This window comes from Vespa velutina, chromosome 7 (assembly GCF_912470025.1).
Source record: "Vespa velutina chromosome 7, iVesVel2.1, whole genome shotgun sequence".
Classification (NCBI taxonomy): Eukaryota; Metazoa; Arthropoda; class Insecta; order Hymenoptera; family Vespidae; genus Vespa; species Vespa velutina.
In genome coordinates this window covers 8,629,162-8,654,916 of record NC_062194.1, presented here as the reverse complement: position 1 = coordinate 8,654,916, position 25,755 = coordinate 8,629,162, and the positions used below count along the sequence as shown (strand labels likewise).

The window sequence follows — 25,755 nt, the reverse complement described above, 5'->3', positions numbered from 1 at the left end:
TATACATATATATATATACATATATATAAAGAAAAGACTATGTCAAAAATCATCATCGTCCGTATATTCGTACTCTTCGACGATTCTTGTAATTTCCGCATCATGTTCTTTTATTTCTTCGTCAGACAAATGTGAATCTCCTTCGATAAATTTTGCGAATCTGTAACGTAATATATTTATTTATATGTTGCATTTATAATAACAAATAATTCGTTATCATCTATAAGTTTTATAAACAATCATAAAATATATTAAACCTTATGGGATCCTTTAATTTTAAAACTGTTTTCCATGGATTACATTCAGGACTAGAACAGTATTGTTGTAAATCTTTTAAAGCCTTTTTAGTTTCTTGTATACCCTCTTTACGGTATTCATTATCTGTTAATAATTTTCTCCTTTCAGGAAACATTTTTTTCCTAATATAAGATAAATATAAGAATATATTCTTAATTATTTATTGATAAATGATTGAAAAATAACTGATAATTTGTAACAAATCTTTATTAAAATAGTACAAAATAATAATAAAATATAATGCAATATGATTATATGATTATATATCTTTAATGTATTATTCGTATTAAGAATAAATATGGAAGAAGTTAAAAACAATTGATATGCTCCAAAAGTAAAAACAAATGCGAATGGAAATTTTAAAGGCAGTCAATGCTGATATTTTGGATATTTTGGATATTTTCTGGAAGCCTTGTTTCTATGACTACAAAATTTTAATATTTAAAAATAGTTAATGAATCTAATTAATATAATTTAAAACATTAAATGTATTTATATAATAAACTTACCAGTATTGTTTTCCTTTGTATATGGTAGTAATTGGAAAATTATACAAAATAACGAGTACTACGCAGTTTAAAAATGCTGCTTCGTAGAAATAACTGCTATAATAGAATAATAGTAAACCTAAACCCTACACATAAAAGTAATATAAGATACGAAATATTAACTAACATAAAACTTTTTAATTTAATAGTCTTTTATATGAGTACTGAACCTGTAAGAACCATTGTATAATCTGTTTTGTTCTCTTATTAGTAACTGGACCAAAACGGTAACAAATAAGAAAACTGATTAGTGAAGTTATTAGAATATACCACATAACATATTCTATGTACTGTGATACTATCAATTGTGCGTTTTCCCATAATATTTGACCAAGGTAAAAAGACATTGACCAACCAGTAGCAACCATTAAGTACATAAATTTTCCCTGATAAATAAAATTAATATTAATATAAAATGTACTTAGAAAATATTTTTTTTATACTTACACGTGGAAATAATTTACTAGTAAAATATATTAAAACTAAAAGAGAAGCTGTAACTCCAAGACTAATGCCACATAAATAGTAGAATAAAGGATTATGACTCAGTTTTCTAGCTGACCAAAATAATATAACTCCTACCACAGCCATTAGTACTTCCCCAATATCTACACCTAATAGAGACAATCCAAATGATGAATAAATATCCTTTAACACATTTATATTATATACTTATAAATTTCAAACTTACGTGCTTGAGTCATACTAATAGTATATCGTAATCCATCATATTCATGAATATAAACACCAATACAAGTAGTTTCAAATGGATTAATTCTAAGTAATTTGTGTTTTTTTGTACCAAAAAAGTTAAACTTCCAGAATCGCTGATTATTTTCATGTTTTTCAAAAACTTCTTGAGGCGTTTTGCCATCATATAAATCATATGTGTCCAAGTTAATATCTAAATTCATCTGTAATGCATTACTTCTTATAATTTTATTATGTAATATTGAAAGATTTGTTTCATAACTTATAAATTTGGTTTTACCGTTATTGTTTTCCACATATTTATTAGATATTTTGATTTTGCTCTATGACAGAATACTTGCAGTCCTGGTTTATCATTTACAATGACTTTTCCCGGTTCTATGTAGTGAACTAGATAAATAAAGAAATTGTAATATTAGAAAATTATTATCAGTACACATTGTAATTAGAATTTCTAATTTATTTTATATTAAGATATATATATATATATATATAAAAGTAAAAAAATTATACATAACGATATATTCTATTACTTTCTTAAATAACATAAATTATCAAAAGTATAATATGATATAGGTTATATAAAACTCACTTGCATCTGTAGGAACAGCACATCTTGCAGAGAAATTCTGCAAATTTATCAGAAAAAAAATGATTTTGAATATACTGATTATAATTTTCATTTTTATATATGTTCTTATATATATATACACATCGATCAGTTATTTTTTAATAAAATATAAACCGCTCTCTTAAAAACTTATGGCACTCTGAATTGTGCGATAGAAGATTTGAAATTCGAGCTGGCGCTGATGAATAAGACTTTCGAGAAATTGCAAGAAACGATGTCGAGAATAAGAGAAAAATCGATTATTAACCACTCACACTTTATATAATCAAAATTGGCGCGAACGTATCATAAATTGTAAACAATTATTGAAATATTACAAATAACGCATAAGGTGCAGTATTCTATTAAAATAAAATTGTTGAATTTCAGAAATGTAAAATGAGTCAGTTTATAACAATACAAGGTAAAAGTAATTTAGTTTTTTTTCAATTATATAAGAGTTATAAGATAATTTTGGATTTTATTATATTAATTATTTATTTTAGTTGGTCAATGCGGCAATCAAATAGGGTCTGCTTTCTGGCCTTTAGCCTTACACGAATATGGTATACAAATTAAAAATAGATTCGTCAATCTTCTTAAGATACAACGAAATCATATTAAGAATATAGACGCATTATGGGATGGATTTTATAGTTTTTTTCATGTACCTGGAGATACAGATAATTTATGCTTCAAAACAATAGCAGAATTGAATGCAGCTAAAGTTAAAGCTAGGGTGCTGTATTATTATATTTTTAAAAATTTCAGAAATATTCATAATAATAAAATAACATTAAGTTATCTTTGAAGGCCGTTCTAATAGATATGGAAGATAGTGTTGTAGAGCGATTTCAACAAGGACCATTACGTGAATTATTTAATAGAACTTGTACGGTGACAAATTATCCTGGTTCTGCAAATAATTGGTAAGGTAGAATGGGTAAATGAAAAATAAACATTAATATCAAATAATGATTATGATTGTTTAAAGGGCCATGGGATATTATACTCATGGTACAGAATATCATGACCGAATCGAAGAAGTAATAAGGCAGTCTGTTGAACTGTGTGATTATCTAGGTGGATTTTTACTTTTGCATTCTGTTGCTGGTGGAACTGGTTCTGGCTTAGGAACAGCAACTTTGAAAATGTTAAGCGACAGTTATCCTCATGTAGATAGGTATGTAATATTAGTAATATTAGATTAAATATACTATTGATCATAGAAAAAATAATATCCCTTTGATAGTTAATAAAAACATTTTTTGTTTTACAGATTAGTGTCTTGCATATATCCTGCAGGCATGGAAGATGTTATTACAGGTCCATACAATACATTGTTAGCGACAAGAGAGTTGATAGAACATGCTACTTGTGTATTTCCAGCTGAAAATAATGCACTTTTAAAAATATGTGAAACTCAAATAAGGAATAATGATAATATAGATCAGGCTAATTTTAATGCTTTGTGTTTACCATTTCAAGATATGAATAGTATTATCGTTAATATGCTACTTCATTTGACTAGGTAATAAATTTTTCCTATTATATGAATTTTAAAAAAGAACAACCATATATAGGTTATAAATTAATTTATTTACAGTGGCTCCAGATTTCCTGGAAATTTAAATATAGACATCAGTGATTTAGCTACAAGTCTTGTTCCATATCAAAAGATGCATTATATATTTAGTAGTGTTAGACCAATAGCTTTGACAGCACCTAAATTTTTTGCTACAGATGCTTCAAAGTAAGTAAATTTTTAAGCATCATTATATAAGTGTATCATGATTAAAAATATTGAAGGCTTCAAGATATGCTGTTTACTAATGCATTGTCTCGGAATAACCAGTTGACTAAAGTACATCCACTACAGCCAGGCTCTGTTGTTTTGAGTGCCGCATATATTGGAAGAGGACAATTTTCTATAACTGGCATGAAACGAAATATTGAAAAGTATAATTTTGTTAGCATTTAACATTATATATAAATATGTTAATAGGTAGTAAAATATTATATAATGTGCATTATTATTTGTAGATTTCAAAGTAAAGCTAAATTTACACCATGGAGTAAGAATTCAATAAAAATAGGTTTATGTTCAGTACCTCCACCTGGACATACAACATCTCTGTTGTGCTTGCTTAATACCTCAGCTATTTCTTTTATGTTTACAAATTTAATTGAGCAGTTTACAAAATTATATCGTCGAAAGGTAATAATGATAATAAAATATTTAGTATAATTATTTTCCAACTTTCCAAATGAAGTTGAAAGAACAGAAATTGCTAATCATGTCTATTATTTTAGGCACATGTTCACCACTATTCCCAAGTTTCTGGATTTGAAAATTCACAATTTTTAGATAGCAAAGAAACTATCTTTAATTTATGTGAACATTACATGGAGCTTCAAAATCAAAAACAAAGGCATATTTCACGATTGCAAACACTTTAAGAATTGTACGTGTGGAAACATTAGAATAACAAGGAATTGTATTGTAAGTGATTTATTAATTTAATCAAATAGTTTAACATAAAATAATTTCAATAAAAATAGTGTATTTTTTGTAATAATAAAATTATAATAATTGTATAAAGTAAAAATCATTTTTTTTTTATATAAGAATGTTAATTCTTATATAAAATATCTAATTAATTGTTTGTAGTTTCTTTTATCTCTTTAAGGATATTGCAAAAGCATATTTATATTATATAAGCTACTTGTCTTTGGAGACCATAATCAACATTAACGTATCACTTATTTATGCGTTAAACTTAACATATTAATGAATTAACTAGCTGGAATTTGGGGTAATCCAAATTCATCCACCAACACACCATCCTAAAAACAAATTAGATGAATAAACATGTATAATAATATAAATAAGAAATAAATATATATTTGTATAAATAATTACCTTGTTCCTAACAGAACTAGAACCTGGCTCCTTATCAGGAGCATTAGGTGCTTTGATCGCATCATCTAAGTAAGATGTATCCTCATCTAAAGCAATTTCATCACCAAGAGCATCTAATTCAGCGGCAAGTTCATCTTCATCAATATCTGGCATTCCATAGCTACGACCCATTGCTTCTTGTACTTCATCAGCTTGTTCTAACATATCAGCCAAATTATCTTGTAAATCCTGCGTAAGAGATACACAATTGACACTTCAGGTTTTTATCATTATATGTATATAAAAATAACATACCTCGATGTCATCTATATTTATATTTTTAAATTCTCTTTGCATTTGTTTAACGCCATCCTTCATTGCAACCACTGTTGCTTGAGTATCTTTTAATGTTTGTGTAGCATAATTTGCTTGTTCCATATTGAATGCTTGTTGGCGTAAGTTATCTACTTGTGCTTCATACATTTTCCTCTGTTTAAGAACACGCATGGCTTTAGCTTTGACAGCATTCTTTGCTGGGCCTTCTCTCATTTTGACCATTTGATCTTTATATTTTTTTAATTCGGCATCTAAACGTGCTATTTTCTTTTCAGCTGAATCTGCTCTACTGTCCACCTAAATGAAAATCATTAATAATATATAAAATATCACAAAATAAATACTGTTATCAACCTGTTTTTTTTTTTTTTTTAAGTTAAAAACACTTACACCAGCAATACAATCAGTAATGCTTGGAGATGGCTCTTTTGGTTTTGCACGTCCGAAAAGCCTATTCATTTTTTATTATAACCAGTCAAGTGCAAAAAAACTGATTTTGATCTTACGTACTCTTACGTACTCTTAGATTTATAGAACGTCAAAACGTATGACTCAAGGAGTAAGTATAAAATCGTCGATTGAGTGATGAGGGCAGCACTATGCAATTACATAGTGCGCATGCGGTTAGTTAATAGAATTGAAGAATTTGAAATGGTCCATCAAAAAGACACATTTTTTAATTTTTGTAATCTTATTAAATAAAAGTAAAATAATTGATTCTTAAAGAGATTGATATTTTAAAAATAATAGAATATTAGTGATAATATTTAGATTGGTGATATTTATTTCTATTAATTCATATATAATTTGTAATAAATAAATCAGATTAATTAATGAACATTTTAAATATTACGAAATATTATCTGTTTTAATAATATACAACTGTAACAATGGATATAATGGAAATCTCATTTGATACTTTTCTTTCATTTCCTTCGTATTTTTCCATTGGAAGTGTTTAAGTTGTAAGAATGAAATTATTCCTTTTTATATTCTTAACTTCTTCAAGCTTTCGTATAAATAAGATAGGAAGATTTTTAAGGAATAAAAAGATAATAAATTCGAACTTATTAATGCAGATACTAAACTTTATTTTTACATCTTTTGACTTATCACGTTTAATTATAAATAAAATCACAATAAATAAATTACAATTACTCTCATAAATATTCGGAGAACATAGTCATTGAAAAATTATCACTTCATATACTTATTTATCATGTCTTTACCGAATTTATTTTGTTGTAATATGTTAAAGTACTTATTCCAGTATACATACGTACGAAAATATATACTTCATTTTTTATTGTTTTATATATATTAAATTTTAATCAAAATTAAACATAAATTTGAGGTCTCCAAAATATTCGGTCACTTAACAATTCATAATTATTTAATTCTTCTTTTTATAAATTAAGGACCAGTTGAATATCTCGTTTGTTAGGAGCAATAAGAAAAAAAAATTTATTAAAAAAAGTTTCATGATTTCATGTATTAGATATTTTAAGGGTACGAAATAAAATACCCTACATTTCTGAGCTAATTAACTGAACTGTTAATCTTACACTTAACATCTGAAATATTACAAGATATCAATTGTGTATACAAAATAATAGCGTAAATATTGATTGAATATTTATTGAATCAAGAAAACTATTATTTTTTATTTGTTATTATAAATTAATTTTAAAGTTTTTGTTTTTAATTAACAATCTTTGTAAAGTAATAATTAAATTTATTATAAAATTATATTGTATGCTTTTCATTATTTCATAGTCTCTTAAGATTTCAAAAAATAATAAATATTTATTGTTTACTTAGTTTTTCTTTGTGCCATTTTCTAATAATTCTGACTGAGTAAAATTTGATTATAATTTGCAGAGTAATAATTATCAGGAAACAATATGAAACGCTCTTTAAACATAAAAATACATTCGTTTTAGTATACATTTATCATAATCCTCTGTTTAGTGTTCATTCCTTTGTCACGTCGTTATCTAGAAGATTGAGAACAGAAGTCTGAAAATTTTGCAATTATAAGTTTAAAAAATCTCATTTGAATTGTAGGAATTTAAATAGTTGAAAATTTGAAATTAAAATTTATACATAATTTACATTAAAAGAAAGTTATTAAAAATAATAAACTTTTAAAATAACATTTACCAGATTATTGAAAAGTTGACTGATCTAACATATGCTCACCAACAGATTATGCGAAAAGGAATGAACAAAAATAACGACTCGTCGCCAAACTTATGACGCGTACTAACTTCTCTTCAAACTTATTCATACGTTTCAAGTGGCTATTTCACTGAGACCGTATTATTTGATATTACAATGCAAATAGTTTTAACGTTAGAAAATTGAGAATTAAAACTTGGGATGAAGTTTAATCGTATTATTTATCAATAAAACAGAATTTAATAAAATAAATACAACTGTTACTGATATCAATGACTAATGTAAATTGGTTATAACATGTTAAAAAATTATATATAATTCTATAAAAATTTTACGACGGTATGTTGTAATTTGATGGATTTTTGACACAGCAGAATATTAAAAATTTCTTATAAGATAATTTTTGAAAACAAATACATTATTCTTCGGCAGTTTTTTCATTATTTACCTATGTACTTACAATTATTATTTTCCTTTGTATTGAAAATATAATCCAATTTAATGTTAATTAAAATATAAGAAAGTAAAAGCTGTAAAAAATTTCTATTTTTGTAGAATCACTCGTATACAGTATATTCGCTTTAAATGTATATACGTGATTATTTTCCTGAAACTATTAAAACTGTAAAAAAATATTTCGGACGAATGTTATATGATATCAAGGGATAACATTGTAATTATAATTATTTGACTTTGGAGAGCTTAGTGATGATCATGTTTAAATTTTTAGCATTATACCGCGATGTACATTGCGGGAAGTAAGTACTTAAATTGTAGCTCATTCAGACTTTGTGTGCTTTTAGCACACAAAAAAACAATTGAATTGAGTCATTTCAATGGAAAATGTGTAAATGTATTCTTAACAATGAGACGTAGACGACGCTCATAATATAAAGCTTAATAACTCAACAATGGCTTATGCAAAACACATGTGTAGGTAGTGTTTTAAAAACGGTTTGGTGTCAGTTAAAAGAATATAAGATTTAATTTAAAAATTTAAACGTGATCTTCATAGGACTCTCCAAGGTCATCGTAAAGTCAAATAATTATCACTATGATGTGTTTACCTTGACACAATACAATACATTCATCTGATATATTCGTTTTCATTTTTAATACTTACAATTAGAGAAATAATTGTGTGTATACATTTCGATCGAATATGTTACTGTATGTACCAAAATGAGCAATGAAATGAGCTGCCAATCGATCTAATTGCAAAGTTGATGGTAACATGGCCATCTTAACTTTTTGAATTATTTTTTCTACGTTTATTCGATACTCGTTAATTTCGTAATTAATTTCTAATCGTTAGTCGGTAAGATAGAAAATTACAGTTTAATGGTAAGATACGCATACGTTCAACGCACGTTTAGTTATGATTCTTTACAATAGTGGCGTTGCATTCTTCTTTTTGATGGTAATGTAGTTTATTGTGCTGAGACAGTAACATGTCAATAGAACCGACGAAACTTTTTCTTTTCTCGTAAATTTGTATCTATTATAATGATAAAAAACATTCTTATTCTAATTCGTTGTTTACTCAACGTTACACTAGGATCGATATAAATAAATGCAAAAAAGAAAAATATAATGTAATGTATGAACACGTAAGACATTTTAAGACATTTATCTCGAAGTTATACAATTATATATATTTATCAGCTTGTGTCGTTCGATAACAGTGTGTTTTTTTCTTCAGCACAACGAAAAAAGAAAGTATGAAGATATATCCTATCGTCAAAGTTCAAAGAACTTTGTTAGTTTGAAATGTTAAGAAAATTTATTTTTTATCATGATTTCTCCAAAATAATTTTCAAGAGAATTACGTGCTCAACTGATCGAGTTAATTCGTAAAATCTAAATAGCGATTTCTATATTTTCCAACATTGTCCTCGAATCGTTCCGCTTTTCGAGCAGAACGATTGCATCATTCTTGTCTGTTTACTCCACTGTCAGGCTACCGTTACGTTTGCGCACATGTACGCACGGCAGCAAGCATCGTCGATATCTTATCAGCGTGACTCTTTTACGACAGGTGTACGAAGTGATACATATATATATTTATATGTATATATACACATATATAAATATACATATACACGTACGTACATGTAAATTTGTACATACTGAATTCCAAGTTCAATTACGTATGACTAGGAATCCTGATCATTTCTATTAAAACAATAATCATCGTTCTCGAAAATAAAAAAAAGATTTAAACATAGAAATATTCCATATCTTGCAAAACATTCATTCTTAATTTTTTGTGATTGAAGAAAAAGAAGAAGAAGAAGACTCGTCTCCGGTCCTGTGAACTTTCGTAGAGCTTGTAGATTCGAAAGGTGCGACGTTGATGGCAAGAAGACATGGAGGAAGCGTGGGCGGAGGTAAATGCGAACACAAAGAGAGGGAGAGAGAGAGAGAGAGAGAGAGAGAGAGAGAGAGAGAGAGAGATAGGGAGAAGGAGAGATAAAGAGGAAGAGGACAACTAGCACGAGGTAGCATAAAGAAGATAGAGATAACTACATCGGTGCTTTTGGTGGAGGCGACGGTGGGCCAACGTGATTCAAGGCGCGTGCGTGGACAACGTCGGCGCGCGACGCATCAACGTGTTAGAGAGAGACAGAAGAAGTACCACCATCAACGCTACCACCAGCAGCACCCCACCTCTGTCACTATCACCTAGACTGAACTAGCAAGCAGCCAGGCAGGAGGCAAGGAAGCAGACTGGCTGGCAGGCAGGCAGGCTGGCAGGCTGGCAGGCAGACAAACAGATAGGCAACTAGCTAGTTATCGTACTAGCGAGTAACAGTACAATTTATCAAAAATACAAGAATAACGAGAAACGACGAAGACGACGAAATAGAACGTTCGAAGGACGTTAGACGAACACGGACACGACGACGACGACGACGACGACGACGACGACGACGACGGTGAGGCTGGTGAGAAGAAAAGAAAATAGAAAGAATGGAGGACAGTGAATATTATTTCGAGAAGGTGTAAAAATTCTTTTTTTACACGTTACATTAAGGAACCTTTATACGTGCTACTCTATACGATAAGAAGTTGGTCTCTGTGGTCGATCCAGTGGTATGGTCAGACCTAGAATAGTCGGCAGAGTGTTGAAAAAGTCACAACGATAACGCATGAGACGTATTACGTTTGAGAAGGAGTTGAACAGACAACCCACCAAAGCCACCGTCGTCGAATCGTTTCGTTCGCCACCCCGTCTAGCTCCCTCTCACTCGATCTCTCTCTCTCTCTCTCTCTCTCTCTCTCTTTTCCTCTCTCTCTTTCTCTCTTTCTCTCTCTGTTTCTATTTCTTTCACTCTCTTACAGGCGCGCCCTCTCGCTTGCTCCTAGCAAGTTCTGTTTATCTCTCTCACTCATTCGCACGCTCGCACACGCGCCCTCTCTTTATCTCGTTTTCTCTTGATCACTCCGAGAAGAAGTCATACGAAAGAGGAGAGACAGAAACGGACCATGTCGGTTGGGTTGTAGATCGGCAGAGGAGGATTACGAAGTGTTAGCTTCTTTATAACACATTACTTTTTACGAACTCTTTATCAAAAACGACGTAGAATGAAAAGGCGAGCAAACTGCGACTCGCCGCCACCAACGAGGAACTTCGGAATCGACCAAGAGACGCGGCGGGGGTGAAATTATGTTGTCTGGAACAAGTCGCTAGCTTGCAGTAAACGGAAAAGAGAAAAAGAAAAATAAGCTTCTTCTTGTTTTCTTTTCTTTTCTTTCCTTTTTTTCCCTTCCCTCTTTTTTTTGGTTGCTTTTCTTCGTTTCGGTGCTACGAGGAAGATAAAAAAAAAAGTAACGCGCTCGTACCCTTCTTTCGTTCCTCTTTCATTCCTTTCTGTCTTCGGTTGATTCGTAATAGCAAAATTTTTGTTTTCGAGAAAGAGATAGACAAGAGAATCTGTTCAAAGAACCATTGCCGTCATCGTGTACGTTTGAAAGGTGTGCTGCGTGTTCCGCGGTGTGTTACATCGCGAGGTGGACTCGCGTTGAGGCTTATCGGTGATCGATCGAGTAAACGATACGGGGCAGCGCGCGCGGAGGGGCGGTGGGGGGGAAGGGCTAGATAGGAAGAGGAGGTGGTGGAGGTGGAGGAGGAAGAAGAGGAGGAGGAGGAGGAGGAGGAGGAGGACGGTGTGCAACGACGAGGAGTCGTCGTAGTAGCTCGTCCAAGTTCGACCGTAGACGGCGACGGTACCGTGCCGCGTGTATCTCGCGCGGATCCCTCCTCGGCACGGCAAGGACGCTCTCCAAAGAGCGTCCAGGTACGAAAGAGAAGTGCGCGAGTGACCGAACGAAGGGAGGATTACTTCGGTGTGATTATTTTCTTGCGGTGTCGTTTGTCGAGGAGGAGAAGGAAGAAGAGAGTTATGTCGATGACGCTAGGGTAAGTGCGATCAATCGAAGAATAAACAGATAAAGAAAATAGATAGAAAAAGAGAAAGGGAGAGAGAGAGAGAGAGAAAGAGAGAGAGAGAGAGAAAGAGATAGATAGATAGAGAGACAGATAGATAGATAGATAGATAGATAGAGAGAGAAAGAGAAAGAGAGAGAGCGAGAGAGAGAGAAGAAAAAAGGGAAACGAGATTAATTATAAAAATTGGTGTTGGTGAAAATTATGAGTGACGAGGATCGAGTGCTGCTCGCACGAGATAAGAGATAGGCCAGAGAAATGCCATCGGGTCGACGTGGTATCGGTGGATCTCGGCCGGGCTCTCGGTTCTAAAGTTTTTTTACGTAGAAAGTGGAAGTAGCAAAGTAGAAGGTTAGAGGACGAAGATCTGTACTACGGAAAAAGTGAAGATAAGAGAAAGAAGTAAAGTAAGAAGGAAAAAAGGAAGGAAGAAAGGAAGGAAGAAAGGAAGAAAGGAAGGAAGGAAGAAGGAAGGAAGGAAGGAAGGAAAGAAGGAAGGATATACAGCAAGGGCGAGGAGAATCGAAAGATTTGCCGTAGCGCGCTCAGCTTCCGGGATTCGTGGGTGTTTTTACGCGCGCGGCGTGGATCGATAGCCGTCTCTCGCGAGCTCGGCTCGGCGTTGACGACGTCCGCGGCGTCAACAGGACGACAACGACGAGTCGGTTCGAAACCAATTTTCGTTTGCGCCTGGACACGAAATACTCGCGTATATTTGCAAGAAGAGGAACACGAAAGAGAAGGAAAGAAGAGGAAGAAGTAGAAGGACAGGATAGGAGAGGACAGTATAGGATACAAGAAGAGAGGGCCGAGTTCCGGTGATATATGGGGGACTTCGGCACAACGAGTCTCTTCTCGAGTACCTTGTCCGGGCCAAAATCGTCGATCGGTAGTAGCTCAAGCGCGACCATAGCCCTGACAACGTCCAACATGCAGGACGATCTGTTGATAGAAAAGCAGAATACGGGAAAGCCGGCGCCCCTCTCGCCGAGCGCTGCCCTCGATAACGTCGGTGGTCCTCAGGAGAAGTCCAAGGACGCGGTTGAGGTCGAGAGTATCGCTATAACACCGACGACGCCCTCTTCAACGGAAAAGGAGATCATTGCGTGTAGCACGACCTCAGCCCTTCAAGGTTTTAGCGATCCGGCTAGGGTGCCGAGTCTTTGGGCAGATGATACCACGAGTCTGGCTCTGCCGGTAAACGGCTCGATTGCTGCTTTTCAAAATTTTCCGACTGGAGGGCCAGCCGGCCTTTTTGCCGGCACGGCGGCAGCTGCGGCTGTTTCGACGAGTACTCGGCGAGCGATCACGGCGAGTCATAATTTTCCACAACAACACGGTAACGCGGCTGGTGCCCCGAGCACCAGGCATGGCCTTCCTGTATCCACACCTCAGCAACAACAACAACAACAACAACAGCAACAACAGCAACAACAACAGCAACAGCAACAACAACACCAACAACAACAACAACAACCACCGCCGACCTCACATCCAGGCGTATATCTACCCAGTAAAAGTTATGCCGCGTGGTCGGGTGGGCCTCAAGCACCACAACAATGGGGCGGAGGACCTCAAACGGCCGCTGCCGTCGCAAGTCCAGGTCTTTCTCCTTGGAGCCGCGGTAGATCCGTTCCCAATCTACCACCTCTGCACTCCTCTCTTCATGCTGCCGCTGCTGCTGCAGCTGTCGCTGGCCTTCAAGGAAGGAAACCAAGTCCCACGTTTCCGGGACATCCTGGACCTGCTGCTCATCCTTCCTGCATTAGCCCAGTTAGGCAATTTCGCAGGAGCACGTCTTATCCTGGAAAGGGTAATATCTATCCACCTCAGCCGGCGCCAACGTTCGAGATTACTACGGAGGAGAGGGACCTACTGCAGTTACCGCCCTTTCAGCAGGTGAATCTTCATAGGTGTTTTGTTTGTTTGTTTCTTTTTTATTGTTTATCACCTCTCAGACTTTTAAATAAGTTTCCAAAATTATTTACGTTAACTTCATTTCGTTAAGTTCATTTTCCAGGTTTTCATTAATTTATTTCATTGACTTTGATTCATCTTAGTGATTCAAGGTGCATTTGAAACGTTGCGTATTCATGCATTGTTTGTACGATTAACGTAGATTTCCTTCCATCGCTATGATATTTTTGCACTCTGTCATCTATGCATAGACACGATATATATGTTGACATATATTTCATGTTAAATTGAAAATTCATCGATCCATTGATGTCTTTTGCAACGAATCGTATTTATTACTAATCGAGAACTCGTTATTTGTCATCTAATTACTAATTTATCATTGACGATAGATATTTTGATTAAACATTCCGTAAACTCATTCATTAACCTTTCTCGAATTATGTAGAAAATCTAAAAATTTCAATAATCAGAACACAAAATTAGGATAAATCTAGGCAAAATAAAAGACTATTATTTTCAACGTTACGCAGTCAAGAGCGACGGCGTAGGTGTTCTTTTGACTTTTTAGTCGGGTGGTATTGCGTTATCGATCGTCCAGCACAGATATAGCTATAGGAGAGCGTGTACTTCGCGTTCTCAGCTTGTGGTGGTACGGTAATAATCGTGAGGTCTCTTCGAAAAGGTGTTCAACGCTTGGGTCTGACTTCCGTGGGTTGCGCTGGTGCATGTATTTCATGCCAGGTTATGCAACTACTGCATTTGCGAGAGAGAAAGAGAACTAGTATGAGAGTTAAAAAGACAGAGAGAGAGAGAAAGAGAGAGAGAGAGAGAGAGAAAGAGACGGAGAGAGAGAGAGAGTTAGAAAAAGAGACAGAGAAAGAGAGAGAGAGACTCGTATTTAAATTTAGACAGTGCAACGGCTGTTTCAACAGTCGGTACGGCTACTCTGTGCTCTTGGTGTGACATCGTTGCCTTTATACGAAACATATTCTTTTCTTCGTTTCACAATTTCCCTGTTTCCCTCTCCGTCTTGGAAAAATCCGACCGTGAAATATTTCCCTTCTATGGAGAACGGAAAACGACATGACGAACGAGGTCGCCGCTGTTGCTCGATTGGTAGAATTTACTTGAAAATTACGTGTATCGCGTTACGATGCTCACTAGAAAACTAGAACTTAGTAACTCGGGAGTAAGAGAGAGAAAGAGAGAGAGAGAGAGAGAGAGAGAGATTGAAGATAGAAAATTTTTGCGAGCTTCAATGATTTTTCGATGAGGTAACGTAGTGTAAAGAATCAATAAATCCGATCGATAAATCGAAAGAAATGTGCTCAAGAGAGGGAGAATGAGAGAGAGAGAAAGAGAGAGAAAGAGAGGGAGAGAGAGAGAGAAAGAAAGAAAGAGAGACACTTCGTCGTTGAATTCTGACCCAATTCCTATATGCCGTCGTTTGCTTCAACGCATACACATACATACGTGTACACGTACAAATGCTTAGAGAGTGTGTCTAGCAGAAGTTTAAGCTCAGCTATTTTCAACCGCTCCGTCAAAAATAGAGAGCTGCATACTATACCGAGAGAGAGAGATAGAGAGAAATGGCAGGTCTCGTTATATGAGCCATCTTAATTTTCGTCCCGTCGTCCTATGGAATATTAAATATCCGTCGGTTTATTTAAAGGTAAAAAAAAAAAGAGAAAAAGAAATAAGAAGATTTGAAATAATTTTCGAAACGACGAAATATTAATTTCAATTCTCGCAAGAGATACCACATAGTTTGTTTAATCAACGGCAATTACGTTCCATTCGTTCTCGCATTTGAGCCACTATAGAGAAACGTTTGTCATATTAGGTATCTATGTGATATGAATATTAAGAAAGCAAAAAGAAGAATACTAAAACAGAAAAAAAAGAAAAGAAAAAAAAAGAAAAGGAAAAATTTACTTTGCATATAATAATTCTCAAACTTTATCGATACTAGTGACCTTAAGTATGACGAATCGATCGACTCGTAAATGTATGTACGATTATTAACTGAAAACCTTGTAGAACCAAGTTTTAAATAGAATTTGAATATAATATTTGACGAAGTTTACACGACAATACACGTTCAAATTATTTTCTAATTTGAAAAGATCCGAAAATGAAAATTCTAATATATATAATATCTATAATATATAATGTTATACATATATATATATATATATATATATATATATATATATGCACATACACACACAGGCACACATATACATATACATATATATATATATATATATATATATATAAATATTATATTATATATAGAATATATATACAATATATTACATATACAATATACAAAATACAACATACATACATATATATGTATATATATATATGCATGTATATACGTATATATATACAAATCCCTGAGAAATATGATAGAAGATATCAAATTCTGATAAATCTGATATTTCTCTCTCTCTTTTTCTCTCTCTATTTATCTCATTTTACCATCGTGTTACTCGTTCTACAAATTTATATAAAAAAATATTCATCCGATTTAGAAAAAACATTTATTTCGATCCTCCTCGTTCATTCATACATACATTATAATCATGACGAATATCTTGGTTTCCTGTGTAGAAAAGCTTTAATATCGATAAGCTAGAAAATCGTTCACGGAATGGAACGAACACGACTGGGTAATGTGTGACCTATTAAACAAAGAGAAAGAGAGAGAGAAAAAGAAAGAGAGAAAAAAGAGAGAGAGAAAGAGAGAGAGAAAGAAAGAGAGAGTGAGAGAGAGAAAGAGAAAGAGAGAGAAAGAAAGAGAGAGAGAGACAGAGAGAGAGAGGGAGAATGTTTTAACAAAGCAAAGAAATGGCGGCGAGCTTGAAGTCCGATAATTCATCGTTCGTCATTCACCTTGGAAGAGCGAATCGGGACACGTGCAGTAGGCCGCTCGGCTAAGGTAAAGGAAACCCATTCGTTGTCGTATACTCGTCGATAGTGCGGAATTGTACATCGTATACTCGTTACAAGTGCATACGTTCTGATTATGCGCGTGCGCGTATTCGTACAAATGCACATAAACATACACATATATATACAAAAATTCGATGTAAATATGAAAGAACGCGAAATATATATCTTACAGTGTTATTCGATCAAAAACCCGATTGTCCTATGTTGAAATTTGTATATAGTACTTTCTTTAATAGATACACATCTATATTAATAGATCTATATAATATAGATACATATATATATATATATATATATACATATATTAATAGTAATAATTAATTAATTAGAAAGTTAATTTTTTCTTAAAATATAGATTAAAATAACTTCTATAACGATAAAATTATTTTTATATCTTTTATATGAAATATTTAAATAAAAATGTGTACATAACCATCCGTAATTATTGAAATCTATAATTTTCGTTAATGAAAAAGTCTAATGATTAACATGAATAAGTCGATCAAACAAGTCGATAATATAATATTAAAAAGTAAATCAATTTGACATTTGTTTTGTTCGCGAGAACGAGATCGAATATAATTGGAATGCAACGTGCACGATTAAAAGCACTTAAAGACATTTTTCGGCCTATAATCCTAAATTTTTCGAGAGATTCGATATCTCGATCTAGATTTTGGATGTATTAAAAGAACCTTGTCCTAGTTTCTGTCAAGTTTTCGCTGGGAAGAACGTGGAGACCTTTTTATGCGACACATTAAATGTAGTACACGAACGGAAAGGGTGCTTGTTTTATCAAGATTATGTTATATGTGTGATATAATATATGTGTGTGTGTGTGTGTATGTGTATATCATATATAGCTATATATATATATACGTTATAACTTAGGTTGTTATTATCAATGCAAGATGGAACGAGACGTTGGAGCGATTTACTACATGCCTCCAATTTTCCCATATTCGTAGGCCTCCAGCGCATGATTGATCTGACATAATATCTACTATAATCACATGCCGGTTGCCTAAACGCCTTCGGGGAGAGATAATACGCTGGGCGAGAATAACTGATGCGTTGGTAAACCAAACGAGGAAAATTGATAAGCGAGCGTTAACTCGGAGTACTTCATCGCCCGTACGAGTTTGATCAATTTTATTTTTTATTTAGCTGGTAGGCGTGAACATGCATTGGATGTACCTAAAGGCTGTTCTTTTGACTTGTGAAAAAGAAAAGAGAAAAAGGACTACTTCGATTAAAGATGATAATTTAGTTCAATGCGTCCCGTATCTATATATATACATATGTATATACATATAATGGGGAAATATTTTTCGAGAAATTTTTTTTTATTGGTTTATAAATAATTATTATATCCTGTTAAAAATTTGGAAGAGAACGTTAGAGAAGGATAACATTTTATTCTTATCTAGGACCCTGATCACAATATTAACGGGATAGAAAGCATTGATTTTTTCCTATTATTATTATTATTATTATTATTATTATTATTATTATTATAAAGATAGGAACGTGACCTTTATACATCGTTATTATGTAGATTTTATTCGATTTTTAAGTCACAGATTGACGCGATAAATCATTTAACACGGGAACGCGACGAAATTTATTTATGCCTTCTGCTCTAGGTGCGGCGAGTCGTGAAAAACATCTTCGTATCATATGTTACATGCTCGACGAAGATGTTAATCGTGTCGCGTCAATTAATAGTAATTCGTCCTTGAGCGGAAGCACTAATAATCTAATATCGATATCGTTTATCAGTTGATACGGTCGTTGGTTCTTTTTTATTTTCTTTAACCCTTTGCTCTTTAATTTATTTTCCTAGTCTCTTCTAGAGCAACTTTGATTTGATTTTTTCTATTTTTAATATGTCATGTACGCACACATACGTACACACATACACACACATACAGGTACATATATACTTTGAAAGTAATTTTTAAATAAAGTTTTCCTACTGAGTTGTGTGTTTTATTAATTACGTAAATGAGATATCATGTAAGAGGCGATTCAAAAGTTTTAAAGAAAAATATAAAATATTGTTTCATGACATAGATGACCTTATAATGCAAAAGGTTAAATAATTTGCACGAAATCGTTCTATTAAAAAATTTACGGGATAAAATGATGTATAGGTATAGCATAAAAAAGAAGTAATCGAACATATAACATAAAAAATATACGTTACGAAAGGCATCGTTATCGACCCATTTTCTTATGTTTTTATTAGAAACTTATCTTGAAATAAAAGTACCTTTTTAACGTCGAAAAATACAAAGTAGGACTCCAGAGGAATCTTACAGTAGGTCCCAAGTGATTAGCCCGATTTTAAGATCCGCCCTATTTGAATTCGGGAGTGCGCCGGTGCGAAGTGACCCGGTACGAGGTTTATAGGTCACCACTCTGCTTTCGCGCGATATAGATTTTTCGCGCAGAGCTTCCGCACGAAGTGGTCTAGCCAAGGATTCTTGGAATCCATGAATACTTTTTCATGGATCTTCGTAAGGCCTTTTTTTATCGCTTAGTTAGCTCTAACAATCAATTTCTAATTGTTATCTCGCTACATCGTTGTTAGAAATTACTGAATATGGGTCACGCAATTGCGATATCATCATAAATTATTTGCCGTTGAAAGAAACGGAGATGAAGCAGGCTAATGTTTATGGCAACTTTTACGATCCCCTCGGAACGACAACGTGTCACCTTTCGAGAATGACTTTCGAAGCTAGTGAAGCTTGATTAATGATACCCCGAGCGTTATTAGGGACATCCTTGATTACTCTTCGTTATTCGTACTTCGTGTCGTTGGATAGAGATAGATCGTGTTGATTGCAAAAAGTATATTTAGATGTCGATAAAGTAGGTTTTCTTTAGATTTTACATGGACGTAAACATGGTCTTGTATTAGAAACTTTGTTATTTTCTCTCGTCTACGTTGGAAGTTCGATGTTATCGATCATAAAACAAAGTCTTGTAATTTTTGAAGTCGAGTCGTGGACGATGAACGGAGAAAGTTCAGATGGAAAATTTGTCGAGGTTAGATATCCAGAAAAAAATAAACAATAACTTGGTAATGGTGTCAAGTTTTCATAAGTAACTGTAAAGCACGGAATAGGCTTTCCTAATGCATGTTCGGTCACGTAGGTTCATATAATTAAGCGCAATCACAGGTACGCTATCATCTGCAGTGGAGAAGCGACTACTGGCGCCACTGTTTTCCGCATTCTCCACCCTTTTGCCGCCATCGTTCTATGCCGCAGCAGTGTTACCACCCTGTACGTTTTGCTGCACCACCCCTTTCTCTTCTGTCAACTCTCTGTGTCCTACTCTATCGATAGAGGGAAACCTGGAGAGTGAGAGAGATAGAAAGAGAGAAAGAGAGAGAGAGAGAGAGAGAGAGAGAGAGAGAGAAGTGACCTACTTTGCGCTAGCTGACTGGAATCGTTTCTTTCGTACACGCCTAGGGATCCAGGCTACGCTATGTCTGCCCTGTATACTCTTCTTCCACACCCTTCCCTCGCTCTATCGGTGATCTTCACTCCGGCAATACCGCATCGACCCCTCGGGTCAGCAGATTTCTTCAACGAGAAGGGAAGGGAGAAAGACGGACCTGGGGGCTATCTATAAATCTTACGCGAAGGAAATCAGCCTTCCAGAACACAATTTTATCGACCTACGATGACGCGGTTCTTTTTCGAGAAATTTTATCGTGTTTCTTGTGTTCACTTTGGGGCTGATAAAAAATGTATTCTGAAACTTTTTTTCTCTATCTCTTTCTCTCTTTATTTTTGTCTTTGTTTTTCTTTTTCTCTTTCTCTTTTTATACTTCTCATAATATGTTCAATCGATTGATGTTATCTTCAAAGAATAAAAGTGGTTTTAAATCGATATTATTATTGATATAATCACGTACGGAATGTATCCCTAACAGCTTATGGTACGTTAAAAGGAAAGTAAGAATAGGAAGTAGCGTTTGCATAATATACGTTAAAAGGTCTTCCAGTATTGTCGGTGACACTTCAGCATTTTTCGTTCGAGTTTCTCCTCATTTCTCTGTGTTCCTCTTCGTCTTGTTTCACTTCTTTTCGTATATCTCCCATTCAAACTTTAATCCCTCCCTCTTTCTCTCTTTCTCTCTCTCTCTCTCTCTTTCTCTTTTTCTCTTTCTCTCTATTGCAAATATATACATGCATAACGCATACATCTTTACCCTTGATGCCACTAGTAGTATTCCCTCCAACATAATAATTATTGTTCCTCTACGGAGTCTAATGGATGTACCACAGGAGTCGTGGTGAAAGCACACACCTTGTAAAGCACATAGCACCTCATGCAAATTCAATACGTATATGAGTGCATGCATGCGTGTGCGTATTCTATGTTCTGAGATACAGTTGAGCTTTGAGAGGTCGACTTATGTGCCTCTCAGGTGTTTATGTGTGTGTGCATGTGTGTGTGTGTGCGTGCGTGCGTGCGTGCGTGCATGTGTGTGTACGTATACGCTAGATTGTGCGTCAGACGAGACATGGTGTAAAAAAAAAAGGACTTGTTGAGTACAAAAACGTATATAGAACAAGGGAGAGAAGATAGACACAAGAACAACCATGTCTAGACGAAGATATGGAAGTGCGAAAAAGAAAGTTTTCTGTAACTTCCGGTACTCTTGTCTTCTCTTTGCGACAGTCTTCGGTCCTTGAAGCTTTCTCGCACGTAATTATGACTTGCCTCTCGAATTAGACGAGTCTAGATCTTGAAGGAAAAAATCTTTCTCACCAGTTCGTTATGTCGTGAAATGCATTTTTAAAAACGTTTAGTCATTTTTTGTTTGTCTAGTTCTTTTTTGCTTTTCTTTTTTTTTTTCTTTCCATTTTAATAAAAATTATATAAAAATTATACTATAAGTATTCGGGGCTCCCCATTCATACGATCCTACGATACTGAAATGTTTTCTTCGTTACTCCTTCCAGATCACCCAATTTTCAGTCATCCGTTGGCATTTCCTTTCCTCGTGCATTCTCCCTACTTTGACGTGGTAGAAAATTTGCACAGTAAATCCTAGCTGGAGGGGTGGATGTGTTACGTCGTCGACGATAACGCTCGGAATGGTAGTTGAAGTGGTAATAGTATTGACTTTGGTGATAGTATGGTTGGGTAGGCGGTAATCAATGGTGGTCAAGAGTGTCATCGTTCAAGGTTCATGACTGGCAATAGGTATTAAGAAACGATTCATGTATAATACGTATGAGTTGGTTTATATCTATTAATATATAACAATGAATAGGTTTGTTCGCGATTTCATTTAATGACATACTACAAGTAAGATGGAGAGTTCAAAGTAATGAGAAAGAGAAAGAGAGAGAGAGAAAGAGAGAAAGAGAGAGAGAAAGAAAGAGAGAGAAAAAGAAAGAGAGTGAGAGAGAAAGAGAGAGAAAGAGAGAGAAAGAGAATAGGAGGAAGGGTGAAGCAACAAGAAGCCAATGGTATGGCTCGTGTAAGTGGAACAACTTCTGACCTTTATACCGCGGATAAACAAACGAGAAAAGAGGGCAGCACTTGCGGCGCAGCACCGCCGCTGCCCCAAAAATAGTAGGACGGTCGATAAGGGTAGTAAATTGAAATTATTCCATTTTACCGTTCGAACGGGGATTCATAATAAAGGAAACTAAACAAGAACGGAGCTTAGATGGATAAACAAAAAGGAGATAAATAAAAAAAAGTCGAACATAGAAAGATATTAGAGAGAAGGAGAAAGATGTGGGGCAAGAAAACGGGCCGATAGTTATTCGTGAGAACGAATCTGGTGGTCATGGATAAACATGAAATAGAGATAAACGAACGATGGAAGCAGAAGAAGAAAAGGAAGAAGAAACAGAAGAGGATCGAGATATCTTTGTAGGGGTGGTAAAATAAGGGGTGGAGCGGTCAGACTACTAGAGTGGGAGAGAGGAAGGGCGGTACAGGGTTGGAGGCTGCACAGAGATTGCTGTCGACGCCCTGCTGCTGCTTCCTGGTTTCCCTATATTGATTTTCCACAGTGCTGTGCGAGAGCATGAGAGAGAGAGAGAGAGAGAGAGAAAGAGAGAGAGAGAGAGAAAAAGAGAGGGAGAGATAGAATACGGCGTGCGCTGTGGGTCTGATAGAGACGGATAGTACGCACGAGAGAACTCGCGCGCGGACGAGCTCGCGTGTGTGAGTTTTCGTTAATGAGTAGGTGTTAGGTGAACGCGAGCGCGCGTGCTTGTATGCATACTTTCAGTAGGAAGGAAGGGGAAGTGGGTTGGAACCGAGCTAGAACATCCGTGGCTTTACTGGAAAGACGAAGTGGGAGTGATTCGCTAAGGGGTAGGGGTAAAGTCGGTGGTAGGAGTAGGGGAAGAAGAGGGTTCGCTCAGTGGTAGAAAACGAGAAAAGGAGAGGGTAGAAGTTAGAAAAGCTTTTGTATGTGTATATACGTGTGCGTTTGCGTGTGTGTGTTTGTATATTTCTGTCTGTGTCTGTGTGTCAGAGAGAAAAAGAGAGAAGGGATGAACAAGCATGCGGTCTGGGGGTTGCAGGTTGCTCGAAAGAGACGAGAAAAGAGAGCCGGTGGAAAAGGTGGGGCCACCTTTTGCACCTCCGCCCGTACCCAGTGAAGAGAGATGGACCGATTATTTGACGTCGAAGCTTCAGGAATGTGTTTCCTACTTTTCGTGCCCCTCTACTTCCGGAAAATATATCCCCGGATTCCCGGATTGGATGTATATTTCTTTCGTTTCTTTTCATTTTCTTTTGACTCCTTTTTTTTTTTTTATTGACCCACCGGACTTGACCAAATAAATGTCACGGTCATTTCACCGAAAAAAGAAACATCCGAATTTCTCGTAGCGAATCGATTGAAATATTGCACCACTGTTAAAGGAACTAAATGAGAACATTGTGAGAGAGACGTATCGGGATTACAAACTTTGACGGTCTCTTCCTCCTTGCTTAACAATGTACCTTTATTATTTGGATTTTAACCATTGAGATCTCTTTCGAGGAGAATAACCTCACGTAATTCGATTTCAACTTCAATTATCTTCAATAGATATAAAATTTATCATTTATTTGTATATCTTGTATATATATATATATATATGTGTGTGTGTGTAATGAAAACGCGTTGCTAACATGAAACAGTGAAACATCATTCACCCTCGGACAAGCGAATAACTATACACCCAGGAGGGAAATAGAAGAACCAGTATGAAAGAGGAAATAGACACAGCTGCGATATTTGTACGCGTCAAGTAGTATTTCTTTCTTACTATCCCATCATCCGCTTTTATTTTCCGTTATATTTCGCTCATTTTTTTCAATTGGTCAGAGTCAAAGGATACGGGCAAGCATTTTTTGGTAGCTCATTTACCAAGCTCCTGCCTGTACTCATAACTCGTGAGACCCTTTCTTTCTTTTTTATTTTATTTCTTTCTTTTTTTTTTCACGACGCGACGGTGCGAAGAGCCTATGGTAGGTAGGGTGAAAGCGGGTGGCGAACTTCCGACGAAAGGAGTGGTACTTTAGGAACCGCTAAAAGTACCGAGAACACGATCACCCCTTTTCTTCTCGATGCCGAATCGTTGAAACAGTATTGTAGATGCTTGTGCGTGAATGCGAAAGTGCTTTTCGAATACTTTCCTTGTGAGTTTTAATCACCTAAAAGGGTTTACGCGCGTTGTCCCGTATTTCGTTGTTATTCTCATTGTTTTGTAGTTTATTGTTAGCATATACGTTTCAAGCATGCATATACTCATACATATATTTATGTATGTATATATGTATGAATATATATGTACATATATATATATATATATATATATATATATATATATATATGAACACACATACACACACACACACGTAAGTACATACTTGCACGAATGTACTCACGTAAGTTGATGTAACCATTTTAACATTGTAGAAACTTATTGGTTTATCCCCAAATGAGATCTTTTCTGCTGAAGTCCTATCAGTGAAATACTACCAAGGAGTTGCGAAATGTTTGCATGGATTGGAAGAAGAAGAAGAAGAAAAGCAATCTATGAAAGTAGAACAACGTTGAATTTATTAGTAGATGAATTTTTTTATAAGACATTTTGGACACTTTCATCGTTATTGTCGTTGGTACATCGTCTAAACAAGATTTTTTTTTTTTTTCTTATTAACGAAAACAGTGTGCAACGTGGGTTTGCGATTGAAGAAAAAGAAAAAAAAGAATCAGAGAAAACTCGGTATAGAATAAAGAGAGATGAAGAGGAAAAAGACTTTTCAATGTTTCCTTGCATTAACTGCACTCCGCTTCGTCGAAAGTGGTCTATTACGAGCTCTTCTTTTTTTTTCACGTCCTACACCCTCTTTCTGTTTCACCTTGCTACCTCTATCTTCTTTCAGGTTACTCTCGCCGCCACCATCGCCACCACCATCACCACCGTCGGCTAGTTCTTTTTTCTTTTTTTTCTTTTTCCTTTTTCTCTCCTTCTTTCTTCGTCTTTTCTGTTTCTTTCCTCTGCCGTCTGCGAGACGGCCATTCTGTCTGTTCTCTCGCCCGTCTCTAAAAGTCTTTTCTTGACCAGAGGAGCTCATTTCGATTAAGGATAATAGCAAGAGCGATGAAAGGACCGAGATTCAGGTTGCCTCTGGCTAGCAAAGTGCGGGCTAACTTATACGAGCTTCCTAAGAAGTATCTATCTTGCGATGAAAAGTGATTTTACGATGGATCTATTATTGGTGTATGTCGATACCGAAAAATAAAACGAATTCTTTTATCGGAAATGTAGGGTTAACGAATGAATTGCTT

General features: G+C 35.0%; 4 protein-coding genes and 1 long non-coding RNA gene across 10 annotated transcripts in view; 3 read left to right on the top strand and 2 right to left on the bottom strand.

Annotated features, from left to right (window-relative positions):
• LOC124950475 (nuclear envelope integral membrane protein 1) lies at nt 1–2,370 on the bottom strand. 2 transcript variants are annotated; one of them, XM_047497216.1, is made up of 8 exons: nt 2,149–2,368; nt 1,837–1,946; nt 1,537–1,759; nt 1,293–1,459; nt 1,016–1,231; nt 807–931; nt 258–419; nt 1–160 (listed from the first exon to the last, which is right to left on the bottom strand). In XM_047497216.1, exons 1-8 carry the CDS (start codon nt 2,237–2,239, stop codon nt 43–45), a joined length of 1,212 nt encoding a protein of 403 aa, XP_047353172.1. In that variant the 5' UTR covers nt 2,240–2,368; the 3' UTR covers nt 1–42. The 2 variants fall into 2 exon arrangements, with proteins under 2 accessions (XP_047353172.1, XP_047353173.1); XM_047497217.1 differs by lacking the exons at nt 1–160; nt 258–419 and adding an exon at nt 486–721 and having other exon boundaries at nt 2,149–2,370.
• On the top strand, nt 2,111–5,154 carry LOC124950473 (tubulin epsilon chain-like). Of its 3 annotated transcripts, XM_047497214.1 has the most exons (10): nt 2,111–2,481; nt 2,557–2,590; nt 2,673–2,905; nt 2,980–3,095; nt 3,161–3,349; nt 3,446–3,697; nt 3,773–3,919; nt 3,976–4,125; nt 4,210–4,384; nt 4,480–5,154. In XM_047497214.1, the coding sequence occupies exons 2-10, from the start codon at nt 2,566–2,568 to the stop codon at nt 4,624–4,626; spliced, it is 1,434 nt and encodes a 477-aa protein (XP_047353170.1). In that variant the 5' UTR covers nt 2,111–2,481; nt 2,557–2,565; the 3' UTR covers nt 4,627–5,154. The 3 variants fall into 3 exon arrangements, with proteins under 3 accessions (XP_047353170.1, XP_047353169.1, XP_047353171.1); XM_047497213.1 differs by having other exon boundaries at nt 2,111–2,590; XM_047497215.1 differs by lacking the exons at nt 2,557–2,590; nt 2,673–2,905 and having other exon boundaries at nt 2,112–2,518; nt 2,938–3,095; nt 4,480–5,081.
• LOC124950476 (charged multivesicular body protein 5) lies at nt 4,762–5,974 on the bottom strand. Its single transcript, XM_047497218.1, has 4 exons — nt 5,795–5,974; nt 5,384–5,701; nt 5,090–5,317; nt 4,762–5,013 (listed from the first exon to the last, which is right to left on the bottom strand). The coding sequence occupies exons 1-4, from the start codon at nt 5,861–5,863 to the stop codon at nt 4,963–4,965; spliced, it is 666 nt and encodes a 221-aa protein (XP_047353174.1). The 5' UTR covers nt 5,864–5,974; the 3' UTR covers nt 4,762–4,962.
• A 3,050-nt stretch (nt 5,975–9,024) lies between these two features.
• On the top strand, nt 9,025–11,690 carry LOC124950505. 2 transcript variants are annotated; one of them, XR_007101389.1, is made up of 3 exons: nt 9,025–9,195; nt 9,865–9,975; nt 10,931–11,690. It is a non-coding gene; the product is annotated as an uncharacterized LOC124950505 (long non-coding RNA). The 2 variants fall into 2 exon arrangements; XR_007101388.1 differs by lacking the exon at nt 9,025–9,195 and adding an exon at nt 9,579–9,689.
• A 45-nt stretch (nt 11,691–11,735) lies between these two features.
• The window catches only part of LOC124950500 (cytoplasmic polyadenylation element-binding protein 2), a 125,590-nt gene continuing 111,570 nt past the window's right edge, over nt 11,736–25,755 (top strand). For both annotated transcript variants that reach the window (XM_047497280.1, XM_047497279.1), the window contains exon 1: nt 11,736–13,934. In XM_047497280.1, coding sequence (XP_047353236.1) covers nt 12,861–13,934 — 1,074 coding nt within the window. In that variant the 5' untranslated portion in view covers nt 11,736–12,860. The remainder of the gene's footprint in view (nt 13,935–25,755) is intronic.

Excerpts from the sequence above, each read along its gene's own strand:
- LOC124950475 (XM_047497216.1), bottom strand. The coding sequence starts at position 2,239 with ATGAAAATTATAATCAGTATATTCAAAATCATTTTTTTTCTGATAAAT. Across the intron at positions 1,947-2,148 it reads TGCTGTTCCTACAGATGCAA|TTCACTACATAGAACCGGGA; the intron begins GTGAGTTTTATA and ends TTATTTATCTAG. Across the intron at positions 1,460-1,536 it reads TATTAGTATGACTCAAGCAC|GTGTAGATATTGGGGAAGTA; the intron begins GTAAGTTTGAAA and ends TGTCTCTATTAG.
- LOC124950473 (XM_047497214.1), top strand. The coding sequence starts at position 2,566 with ATGAGTCAGTTTATAACAATACAAG. Across the intron at positions 3,350-3,445 it reads AGTTATCCTCATGTAGATAG|ATTAGTGTCTTGCATATATC; the intron begins GTATGTAATATT and ends TTTGTTTTACAG. Across the intron at positions 4,126-4,209 it reads ATGAAACGAAATATTGAAAA|ATTTCAAAGTAAAGCTAAAT; the intron begins GTATAATTTTGT and ends TATTATTTGTAG.
- LOC124950476 (XM_047497218.1), bottom strand. The coding sequence starts at position 5,863 with ATGAATAGGCTTTTCGGACGTGCAAAACCAAAAGAGCCATCTCCAAGC. Across the intron at positions 5,318-5,383 it reads TAAATATAGATGACATCGAG|GATTTACAAGATAATTTGGC; the intron begins GTATGTTATTTT and ends TCTCTTACGCAG. Across the intron at positions 5,014-5,089 it reads CTAGTTCTGTTAGGAACAAG|GATGGTGTGTTGGTGGATGA; the intron begins GTAATTATTTAT and ends ATTTGTTTTTAG.